Source organism: Electrona antarctica (assembly GCF_951216825.1).
Source record: "Electrona antarctica genome assembly, chromosome: 6".
In the NCBI taxonomy this organism is placed as follows: Eukaryota; Metazoa; Chordata; class Actinopteri; order Myctophiformes; family Myctophidae; genus Electrona; species Electrona antarctica.
Window position 1 is genome coordinate 40,315,488 of NC_136811.1, and position 12,339 is coordinate 40,327,826.

A 12,339-nucleotide genomic window follows, 5' to 3' on the forward strand; every position below is an offset into this window, starting at 1 on the left:
CTATGCTAATTTTCATTAGATAGATCAGGGGTTCTCAACCTGGGGGTCTTTCCGGGGGTCCCCAGTCAAAAACGTTGAGAACCCCTGAGATAGATAGATATAGATAGATATCATCTACATCTAAAGCCTGTCTACAAGCTCACAGCACATTGAGTTACAATGCTTAGTAAGTCCCTGAATACTAGGGACACTAGGGTTCATGTGGTTAAAGGTCACTCTAATTGTCCCCTCCTTATAGATGCTTTCTTACCTGCAACTGGATGTCTCTTCAAACATCTTGTCCCGTCCTTCCTTAAACAGCAGCACAGCCCTGTCGGTCTTGTCCACCAGGTGTCTAATGAAGATCCTCAGGTACTCTGCCTCATCCCCACGTGGAACTTTGCTCCCTGGTCCCCTGGGCCCTTGGTACGGTTCCCAGACCTGAGTGAGCAACGTGGCAGTCTCAAACACCACCTCCGGCAGGTATGGAGGGCTGGCCCTCAAGCTCAGCCGAGGGTTGGTGCACCGCCGGTAAAGCTTCTCCAGTCTTTTGAGAGCCTTTTCCACCATCCGCTGGTCGCTAATGGTGGGGAACTCAGAGCTGGAGCTATTTGTTGGCGCCATTGTTTACAGTTCTTCAGTTGGCTTGTATGGAAGGTCTGGTGACTGGTCTGGTCCTGCTGTGTTGTTTTCAGTCCGAAAATGGGCACAAATGCCAAGTGTCAATACATGTGCGTCTCTCTTTCTCCTTCACTGTCTGTCCACGTGTGTGTGTGTGTGTGTGTGTGTGTGTGTGTGTGTGTGTGTGTGTGTGTGTGTGTGTGTGTGTGTGTGTGTGTGTGTGTGTGTGTGTGTGTGCGTGTGACGTGTGCTGTTGGAAATTGTATTGTAGCAAGTTATTGACTGCATGTGATGAGATACCTTGCACGTTGTCAACATCTATGTGAGATATTTACGGTAGCATGCTGGCATCCATTAACAGCATCAGAACCAAGCATCATACCGGTAGCATCATGTTAAACAAGGAGAAAGCACATCCGTGGTCAAAGCATCCTCAAGAAAGGTGTCAAGATGGTGAAGTCTCCACTCAAAAAATGTCCGCAGCAGCAGCACAGGAGCAAAATAACTGAGACGTATATACTGTATAACTTTCCAAGGCCTTATGTGTGCCACACGGCACAAAGTGACTAGGTAACTGTATAACTTTCAGTATATCAGCAGCACAACCCGAGAGGCTGTGCATAAGGGAAAGGGTGAGCTGAAACTAAGTCAAGGGAGGTCTCAAAACCCACACTCAACCTCCTCTCTCTCTCTCTCTCTCTAAACAACTCCACTCCATTCTATTCTTATTCTCTCCATGCTAATGATCACATTTATTCACTTACTCTGTCATCGTTTTTTGCTGATACAATGCTTTGACTTCAGTGAAGCGTGATACTCATTCAAAACTTACATTCAAAACGAACTACAAATCTCTGAGGACTACTTACAGTAGATGGAAAGACCGTAGTGGCTTAATTTGCTGATTCTCTTTCTCTCACTATCTCTCTATCTTCACTCTCTTTCTTTGTCTCAGCTACACTGCCTTTTCTTGTTGTCTTTGATGAGTTTCCTGTTTGCAGCCAGACAAACAGGTTTTGTTTTCTTTTTATAGCCCAGAACGAGAGAGAGAGAGAGAGAGAGAGAGAGAGAGAGAGAGAGAGCGAGAGAGAGTAAGAGAGAGAGAGAGACCTTTAACGAAGCCTTTATTTAATATTTTGTGTACACTCACATATTCTTCAGGACATTTCTAGAAATTGCATGCTTAATAATATTAAAAAATATATATTTTTTGTTCCCTTTTTTTTCTCCTTGTCTTAAAGAGGTAAAACCAGTGATTCTTGCTCAATGCTACACAAGAGGTTCTCATGTCCCCATATCTCAACGAACTGTTCTAGACAGGAAATCAGTTTATAGTAGTTTTATTCTGAGACGAGCTGTTATCAGTCCTTTTGCCATGAGTTTTGGGTCTACTGACCCTGCTCCTTGCATTTTGTTCCTCCTAGTGAGCCAGATGCTAATCTTTACCTGCTCAAGTAAAAAGTTCAGCAGGCCCACTCGTCTCTTTTCTGATGCTTTGTACTTTGGCCCAAAAATAAACATTTCCTCATTGAGCTCTTCATTAAAACTGTTGAACCATCTCTGTAGCAGCGCCAACAGACTACCAAGCCTTGGGCACCTTAACCATAGATGTTCAAGTGTTTCTTTCTCCTGACAGAATGGACAACTTCTACTGGCCCTAGAGTCAATTAATGTGCGCCACATGTCTGTTTGTAGCCACGGCCCCATGCACTATTCTCCACTGTAGATCCGCTGTGCGTTTCTCCACTGGAGCTTTGTACATGGACCTCCAGCTGCCCCGTGGGGAGGAGCCTGGTGCAAGTACTTTTGACCACTTTGACTCCCGTACTCCCACCAGTGTGTCCTTGTTGATGACCTTGACACTCACAGCATATAGGGTCTTACTGGACAGTTCACGTATGTCTCCCAGCTTTGGCGTTGAAAAAGAGAGGAGTAGACCCTCCTCTTCCTCTACTGCCGCGGAGACCTCTAGGACTGGGAACTCCAAACTCCTTTAATTCTTTCTGAGAGAGAGAGAGGGGGGGGGGGGGGGAGAGAGAGAGAGACTATGATAGGTGTGGGCAATGAATTGCATGTGAGGACCTGGGTTCGCCTCCCGGTCGCGACCTGTTTTATACTCTTAATGTTTATAATGAGTGCGTTGTTTTGGGGGTGTTATTATGTGTCCGCGGACAGACACACATGGCACCAAAGCATGGTGCTGTTTGTTGGCGCATGGTGGCACCTTCAGAGCAACGCATTCGGCGCAGGCATTTGGGCTTTGGAGTGTGCGTGCAGAGGCACACATCGCATCAACGGATGGTGCTATCTGTTTCGCGCATTCTGGCGCCTAGGTGTTTTGTAGCCTACTGAGTGCTTTGTTTTGAGGGTGTTGTTTAGTGCGAGCACATGCACACATGGCACCAAAGCATGGTGTTTTTTGTTCGCACTTGCTAACCCTAAATGTGTATACGAAATGTTTGTTTTGATGACATGTATGTAATTTTGATATATGTATTTATATGATGACAAGCAGCCTGTTTTTATATGTAATTCCAAGTCTTTATGTACTGTGATTACGCCAGGGCTCCACCGGACGCGTTGCGTTGCGTCTGCGTCGCGTCAAAAAACGCACCGGTTCAATTTTAATGCACGCGTCGCGTCTCCGTCAACGCGGGCAGTGGAGCCACCCTTCATTGATTAAAAAGGGAACATTCCCTGACGGTGACGGAGACGCGACGCTGACGCGCCCGGTGGAGCCCGGCCGTAACTTGTGGAAATTCAATAAAATACTTTAAAATGCAATGAATTGCAGCTATTACAAATTAAGAACAGAGGAAACCAAAGACACCCACAATACCTCTGTGTGTGCATGTGTGTGTAGATAGAGGAAAGGGGGCGAACGGAGCATACAATGGTGTGCAGACCACCGCAAGACAGGATGTGCGCCTGTAATGTCACTTCACACTCACTGCAGCACCAGAAATGAAACAGGTGCTGCAACCTTGCCATCTCTCTACCCGGATCTAAATCCTTACCCAAGTGTCATCAGTGGTTCTGAAACCTTTTCATTTAAAGGACCCCCATTACTCTGAGAGTATACAAAATAATGTAAACTCTCGAGTTACAGAGTTACTGTAAGGGTCCATTTAGAACCCACCTCAAGGAACCATGATGGTTCCTGGACCCCACTTTGTGAACCAATTGAGTTAGCCTACCACCATGACATAGGAAATTACTTATTTTTGAGTGGTGCAAACCACTCCAACAACTGGCTTTGTTAGTACCCGTGTGTGTGTGTGTGTGTGTGTGTGTGTGTGACCACTCAAAAAGGAGCATGGTTGCTATGGTTAGTGTGTGACGTCACTGTTGCACCACTCAGTTCACACGGGTGTGATTTTTGTATTTTTTTATTATTATTTGTAGTTTTGGTGTTTTAAGGATCAGAAACAGTTGTGTGTCAGTTAAATGCCAGTAACATAGCCCTAAATGTAAATGTTTGGTATTGAAGCAATACTACTTGTTGGATCAGCTGTGCTATCTGCTGCCATCGAGTGGTGGAATGAGAACATTCCATTTTCTTCCACTGATGTTTTATTCACAATGCTGAATTAGACACATCATATCCGTCACAGACTCACAGTATACATTGTGTTGCTCACTGCATGTTGTTGTTGTATTGCTTTGTTTTATATTGATTCAATTTTCATATGATAAACATACAATTATGTGAAAGGAAGCTTTGTATTCCCAGTGTGTAACCCCTTTTCTTGTTGTCTTTGATGAGTTCCTGGTTGCAGCCAGACAAACATTTTATTTTTGTTTATTTTTAATTCATGAAAATGTTTACTTTACAGGGTATAGAGTAGACACATGGCAAGTATTTCAGAGTTATTAGACTGGGAATACAAAGCTTCCTTTCACACGCAGGTATATGTTCAGTATAGTTGGGTTAATCATATGAAAATGTAATCAATATAAAACAAATTAACCAAATGCACAGTGAGCATCACAATGTAGTGACGGTTACACACCGGCATTCTGAAACTCCAACATTCCGACGCAACACACAACCCAAGGTTCAATATTTGACAGACAATGGGGAACATAACTAGACTTTTCTGGACGTGCTGGGACCCATGACAGCATATGACACCAGGTCAACATTTGGTGATGGAGAACACTAAAAATATTCCATAAAAACTAAAAGAGTTGTGAGTTGCATAAATTAACTGGCATTGACTGTCAAGATCCTGTTTTGGAATGAAGGGTCAAAATGTAGATTGTAATTTAACAGAATTATGTTCCTTTACGTTTTTTTCATTGCACTTTTGCTTCCCCAGCACAAGAGGGCGAAGTTTCCCTTTAAATGGACCGATGAAAACATTGCATTTCAACATCATCACCATCACTGACAAGTATTTCAGTATGTGCATAAACACAGAGACGAGACACGGATAAAAGGGCACAAGAACGTCATGAATTCTCTTCCATCTTCACAGAATTTGTTGCACTGTGACATAAATCAGTGATTGATTGTCAACTTGAGCCACTGGTTGACCGTGAAGATACAGCAAGTGGGCCCCCAAATAATTGGCAAAACAAGACATTATTATTGCTAATATAACAATAATAAAAAGGAACTGAAAGTATACTACATTAGTTCCATTGATCCAAGCCGTAACACAATCGATTGATTGATCATTAAAATAAATGTGGCCATTAACACTTTTTGTGCCTGAGGGCAAAGTCTCAAGACAAAAATAAAGCTTGCAAAAAATAAATACCGGTTGTAATTAAAATGTTCACCTATAAATGCATGCACACATTATAGACACCAGGTTGTTATACCAGGGTATATAGAATTGCCTCTGCATTAGGAAATGTGTCACACACATGCCTCTGCAAGTGTGTGTGTGTGTGTGTGTGTGTGTGTGTGTGTGTGTGTGTGTGTGTGTGTGTGTGTGTGTGCGCGCGCGCGCACGCACGTGCTGAACTGGGAACCTCATGGGTTCCCATCCGGCTATTCTACCCCTGCCACTCCCCCTGAACCACTCTACACCTGAGGCCTGGCTGAGCCACTGCTGCTGCTGGTTAAAATCAAACACAATAGTCCATAATTTATTTCCATTGTGGTCCTGTGTGTGCTTTCAGTGGTCAATCTGGACGTGTGTGTGTGTGTGTGTGTGTGTGTGTGTGTGTGTGTGTGTGTGTGTGTGTGTGTGTGTGTGTGTGTGTGTGTGTGTGTGTGTGTGTGTGTGTGTGTGTGTGTGTGACAGAATGGTGACAACTTGTCACCATTCTGTCACAGAGGGAGCAGATGGAGTCACAGGGTCATGTGGAGACCAGTGGCAGCTCTAGTACAGGGATTCTCCAAAAATGGGTCCTTGGGGCCGGGGGTTCCAGGGGCGCCCAGACCAGATAAATTGCTTCATATAGCATTAAAATCAGTTTAACCACCTTAACCCTATTTTTTTACTACTTTGGCTATGTTCACAAATAGCCAACCTACAAGGTCACAGTGCATTGTAGTGATGTGAGTTTGCAGATCTGGTATTAAGATTAAGATTAAGATTAAGCAAAATCGAATACATTTTGTGAAAAATGTTGAATGATTTTGAAAGATTGTACACAATCCCTGGCACAGAATCTTTTCAGATCGAGGTGCAGCCAAATTAATAGGCTATGTGGGTGTCCTTGTCCTTGACATGAAAATGTTTGAGAACCAAGGCTACATCAATCAAGTCATGCCAGGTCATAAACTGACCAGTTTTGTCATGGTTCACCAATCAGTCACACCCACAGGAAATACATTTATTCCCTATTAAGACACTTGGGGAAGATCCCAGATCTGCGCGTTCTGCTCAGTGACAAAACAGCCCCGGGCAACGGCTGAACGGCACAACAAATCCACCAAAGATGCTGCCCGGCCAACAGAACACTGCGCGATTGATAGATTAGATCACATGCGAAGTCTGCTTCCTCTTAAACAGCGCCAGAGTGCCGAACGATTTGCCCTCTGTGCATAACGCATTAGACATAGTTGTTTTGATTGAGTTTCTATAGTCTACCATCAGTTTCTAAACAGCGAATCGGACGACAGACAGTCGATACTCGATACACTGACGCCAGAGACTCAGAGAGTTATCATTACATCAGTACAAGCTGAAGTACAGTAAAATAAAGCAATCGTAGAGATTGCATTGCCTCATTGCACACTGTCAGTGTATGGGCTCTTCAAACGCTTTTTTTCTCCCTCAATTCGTAGCGCAAAGGATTTAGGAAAGCCCCAACATTTGCAAAAGGCGATCACTGTTCAATCCGGTTCAATGCACGCACGTCGCACAGCATGCAGCATAGTTCACCTAGGCTACATCTGTTGGTGTGCAGGTGCGCGCTTGAGCCTACCTGTAAGTGACCGCGGTCAGTTTGGTTATTTTCCTCGGAAAACAAATTTGCATTTTGAATTATAGTTGTCTGAAAACCTATAAGGATCAAACTTGCATGGAAAAGCAGTGGATTTGATGGTTGCGCACAGTCTACATTGATAATGGGACATGGCGTCTGTTGACTGTTGGTCATTTCGGGAGGATTTCTCTCGTCTGAATCATCATCTGCGAACCTCAACCTCCTGATTCTGAATCCACAGTCCACACACCTGAAAACTGTCTCTCTGGCCACACACTGCGCCGCGAGACGGGTTCATGCCGACGATTACCATGGACGCTTTCTGTCAGTCGGTGGCCACAGCGCCGCTGGATCTACGCACCACCAACAGGGACCGCGGAGGCACCGGCGTGTTGTTGAGGACACCCGACGACGACAAAGGTCACCGCGGGGACAGCGACACTCATGTCACCGCATCCCCGTGCAGCAGCAGGCGCACACGAGCGGACAGCATGGGACACGGTGGGGAAACGAACGCGCTGCACAGGGAGCAGCTGCTTGCTGGGTCTTTGCCTCCCACTCCTACGAATCCCATGCTGCAGCTGGACACAAGACACTCGACCACACGTGCAGCCGAAGGACTTGGAAAGGCAGTCGAGTGTGAAGGACTTGGACATGTGGTCAAGCGCATCTATAGGAGCGCACTGGGCAGCGAGCATGACGCGGCGGTCGACACATCTTCATCGAGGCTTCCCTTCAGGAAACGCCGGTTTCCTGCTGCCCCGGCGGCGATCCCGAAGCGCTCGCCCGCTCCACCGCCACCAGGCAGAGAAGACCGCTTATTATCTCCGGCTGCACAAAACACTGCCTGGCTCCAGCGGAGGAGTCCCCCGAGGTGCTTCGATGATGAGGAGAGGAGTATCAGTGCGCCACCGCGGCCACCAAGGCACATGTCCTTGTCCGGTGTCAGAGACGGCTATCCAGCAGCAGCAGGACTCGTGCAGGCGTATAGTCCGTACAGTAAGTTAGCGATTCTCATGCAGACTTTTCAATTGAAAAGACCCCCAGTTTGATATGCATTATGCCACCGACCCCCATTTGATTATTTATTTATTAAAATAAATAATATTCGTTATATTACTATAATAATAATAATAATTATTATTATTATTATTATTATTATTATTATTATTATTATTATTATTATTATCATCATCTTCGGGACCCAATCTACACTGTAGGCTCTGAGAGTATAGGCTACAACCAGAGCATCCATTTGGTTCCTATTCCTAATCTTATCATTTAGCTGGGGACCCCTGAAAGCCCCTCAAGCCAAGGACACCTGGACCATACTGTAATACAAGTAATGGAAGTATTGGTCATGAATAGCCTTTAACATGGCCAGATTGAGATTGATTGATTGAATGCAACCCATTCAATTAGGCTGATCTGGGGTATGCATGGATTCCTACACTAATAATACTCATACTTACACAACAAAATAAATTCTCTGTTACAATTTAAGTCTGCAGGGTGTAACACAATTTACCATTATGGGTACATTTTTACATGTTGCTTTAAATTATAACACAGATATAATAAATAACCTGCCTATAGTAGGCTATACAGTATTGAAGTTCAGTGATGAAACTTAAGTAACACTGCAGTTTGCAGTCTAAAAGAATAGCTTAGTAGGTAATTTCAAAACTTAGTATAGTACAGTAAACATCCTCTACAAGTTATTCTTAACTCTTGAGAGTGCACAAATGTGACCATGCGGGTCCATTTCCTTCCAGGATTGTACTTCCTTATGATGGAAACTGGAAAGTATATCGTCTGTCTTGCCAACTTGTTCACTCCTCCTCCCAATCTCTCTCTGGTCCGATCCAGTGTGCCCAGTCTACTACTGGCCTCCCGTGGCTGCCTTCCACCCAGCCCAAACCCAAGAAGAGAAGTTACTGGCCGATGTCACTCTGGCCACAGACCAGGATGAGGATGGAGACACGTATGTTGATGACTTTGATATTATTTATTTATCTTCTTCCCCACAGCATTGCTTTCTCATGCACACAAAATCCACATTGTTCAATGAGAGTGTAAAACATGAGGCATTTATAAGATCACTAGGTTAAGCGCTACACTGGATCTCAACTTTGAAATATGCAGTTTTTACATTATCAGCATTACATTTACACTGAGGTGTTTTCTGTGCAGTTTAGCTCTGGAAGCTTTCCAGTACAACTAAAGCCTTTTACTGTTGGTCACTTTCTTTCTTTCTTTCTTTCTTTCTTTCTTTCTTTCTTTCTTTCTTTCTTTCTTTCTTTGTTAAGGGAAGCCCATTGAAAGCAAGCTCTCTTTTTCAAAGACGATATAAAACACAATACATATAAGGAAAGAAATAACAAATATTTGAACCACATTACAACGTCACAGATGGAAATAATTAGTGTTACAACAGGTGCAGTCACTATGTAGTGTTTCCTCAAGAAGCACCCTGAATTTCTTTATGGAGATCAATCGAACCAGTTTCAGAGAGTCCTGAAGTTTGTTCCATTTGTGTGGACTCGGAGCATAATAAATGATATAGGAGCTCCATTGGGCCCTATTTTGGCCAGTGCCTTAACCCTAGCCTGGCCCAGGTTAAGGTTAGGTTTAGGCATAGTATTTGTGAGGTTATTATAACCACTTGCGTGCAATCCAAATGAACACAACGTAGCACTCCCTACCCCACTGACGGCACGGCGGGTAAAACAAGCGCCCCATCAGCACCCATCAGGTCCAACGCTCTGCGAAAAAGGTAGTCCTGTCCACCAGTAAACAGTAAACGTGTACTATAGCGGGTATAGATACACCTACAGACCGTATGTACCATGCAAAGAAAGAAAAGGAGAATTGAAAATATGTCATATATTAGATATATTATATATCAAATATTTTGTTCTGTTCAAACTTTTGTTCTGATTAGTGATTATTGTTCAGAATCACAATGCAGCACATTTTCAAGTGCATGATGGTATGTGAACTCGAGGAAATGCAAATCAGTCACATGAGAGGGGGTGCTATTGTACACTACAGTATAAAGTACATCAGCATGCCTGTCAGTCGTAGGCACTCAGCCTTTGGCCCCATGCCCAAGATAATCACAGCACGATCTTCAATGTAATATTTCTTCCAGTTGTACCAAAAGTATGTGTCAAGAAATATGCGACAACAGTACATGATTTTGTTGATTGCTTCAGCAATCTTTTCATTCCACCAACAAATAGTTCCTTCAAGACTGCAATGTCAGCCCTAACAAAGACCTAGGAGGTAACAGAATGTTAGCTATAGCAGAGTGATGGTACAGTGACCGATCAAAACTAACTGTCAAGGACCTCATATGTTTATATCCATGACAACTGACATGAAAGAAGAGCTAAGCATCATGTATACACCTGCAGGTTCACTCTAGGCACTGCATAATTATCCCATAGCATGTAATATGACTCATGTGATTTGATTACCCAGATATATTATCATAATACAGACAGCAAATTGTCAACTTGACAATCTGCCACCTTTGCGCCGGGGCATCAAACAGGGAATAAAGATCCTAGGCCCCCCCAGGCTATGAAAGATCAAGATTTTATTGTTTAAATAAATATTTGGAGGCAACAGACTTGTGTTGTCATGGCACCCGAATTCCAAACAACACCCTGTCTATGTGTAAACTTCATTAGATAGCATATATATTTTGGAGAGGACCACTCAGTGGTCTACTACATCCCAAATGCCTTCACAGAGGAAGCCAGTGCCAGATTAGTCCACAAGCTGTGAAATTGAAACGGTCACAGGTTTAACAAGAATGAATGTGAAACTAAAAACTATCATTGCACACCATGATTGGTTTCACTGGAATTAGCAAAACGTGCAGGAACTAAAAAGGAAAAAAAAGAAAAGAGAGAGAGAGAGAGAGAGAGAGAACCTTTGCTGTGTTTGGTAACCTGGAAGAAGTTTGACAGATAGGATGCCCTGTGATTTGATTTTCATAGTCTCTTTATTTGTGTTACAAAAAAGGTATTTATTTTATTGAATCACTTAATACCCAATAGCCGATCACAACGCGTTGTGATGCAACATGTTCGCTTGTAGATTTGCTATTTTTGAACAGGCTTGAAGGTTGTTTTTCTTCTTTTACAAAATAGGGACACCAGATCTAAAGTGGTTAGAAATCGGCTGCATAATTACCGATACTGATGTTGTCAAAAAAAGTCAATTAATGACCGATATATCAGGCAAAACATTCAGTGAGGCTCTAGTGTGAGTTTTCCACAATGGAGAGGTGAGGGAAGTGGAAGTATGGTGAACTATAGTATAATGTGTGGAATTATAAAAAGACAACTATACACAAAACCAAATATCTGCCTTCATGCATGTATGATCGGCCCAACCCAAGTACATCATTTTTGTTATACCCCCCCCCCCCCGCCAACCAAATTATCAAAAAGTGACAGAAAAGAAAAGAAAAACACGTAGACTTAATTAGAATACTAGAAAAAGTGCCATTCTGGGCACAGGTCTCCACCAGGAGGATAGGACTGTGTGAGATGTTTAGGATTAATATAAACGTTTATATAAATGTTTTTGAGGCATTTTGTTCCAAAAATGTGTTTTGCAAAAATCAACCTGTTGGTGGCACTATAACAGGCCAATGTGAAAAGGGTGGGATATATTCCTCAGCCTAGTAAGAAAATGTGTGAAAGATTTCACGTAAATTGCATGCTGCGTTCATGATTTGAGGCTTTTGTTGAAAACGGGGCAATCTTGCAAACTGTGAAAGCTAATTATAGGCAATTAGGATGGAATATGAAATATCGGACAGATCTGACTTGAGCACATGACCATAGAGATAGTGTGTAACGATTTGTGAGATTTTTGGACAGAATCTGGAGGAGTAATATAAAAAATGTGTTTTACAAAAGTCGGCCTCCTGGTGGTGCTATAAAAGGCAGATGCGGAAAATGCAGGTCAACGGTTTGTCCTTGGCCTCTAGGGAGTGTGCATGCAACGTTTTACGCAGATCGGTGCAGTTTTAGGTAAAAAATGTGAAAAGCTGCCTCATGGTGGCGCTATAACAGGCCGTTCTGGAAAATGTGGGGCAGAGGTTCATCGTTGGCATCCAGGGAGTGTGTGTGCAAAGTTTGGCATCGACCAGGTTAACGGTGCCGGAGATTAGCTGGTAACAGACGGACGGAAGGACGGACGGACACACACACGGACACACACATGGACGGAGTGCAAAACATACTCTCTCCCCATTTCTCTCCCCATGCCTTCGGCCTGGTGGAGACAATAACTGTGGTGCCCGGACGGTTAGCTCAACCGTGTGGGGTC

At 43.6% G+C, this 12,339-nt stretch overlaps 2 protein-coding genes across 6 annotated transcripts in view; one reads left to right on the forward strand and one right to left on the reverse strand.

The window, feature by feature from the left end:
• Positions 1-7,369, reverse strand: part of cblc (Cbl proto-oncogene C, E3 ubiquitin protein ligase) — a 36,342-nt gene extending 28,973 nt beyond the window's left edge. For 2 of the 4 annotated variants that reach the window (XR_013790194.1, XM_079503223.1), the window contains exon 1: positions 251-791. Coding sequence is in view for 3 of the 4 variants with exons in the window: in XM_079503223.1 (XP_079359349.1) it covers positions 251-603 (353 nt within the window). In the remaining variant the exon portion in view is untranslated. Of the gene's footprint in view, positions 1-250; positions 792-1,469; positions 1,561-2,467; positions 2,604-7,297 lie in introns of those variants that run through there. The other 2 variants (XM_079503224.1, XM_079503225.1) reach the window with 2 other exon arrangements.
• A 156-nt stretch (positions 7,370-7,525) lies between these two features.
• Positions 7,526-12,339, forward strand: part of bcl3 (BCL3 transcription coactivator) — a 30,191-nt gene continuing 25,377 nt past the window's right edge. For both annotated transcript variants that reach the window (XM_079503228.1, XM_079503229.1), the window contains exons 1-2: positions 7,526-7,986; positions 8,857-8,971. In XM_079503228.1, coding sequence (XP_079359354.1) covers positions 7,560-7,986; positions 8,857-8,971 — 542 coding nt within the window. In that variant the 5' untranslated portion in view covers positions 7,526-7,559. The remainder of the gene's footprint in view (positions 7,987-8,856; positions 8,972-12,339) is intronic.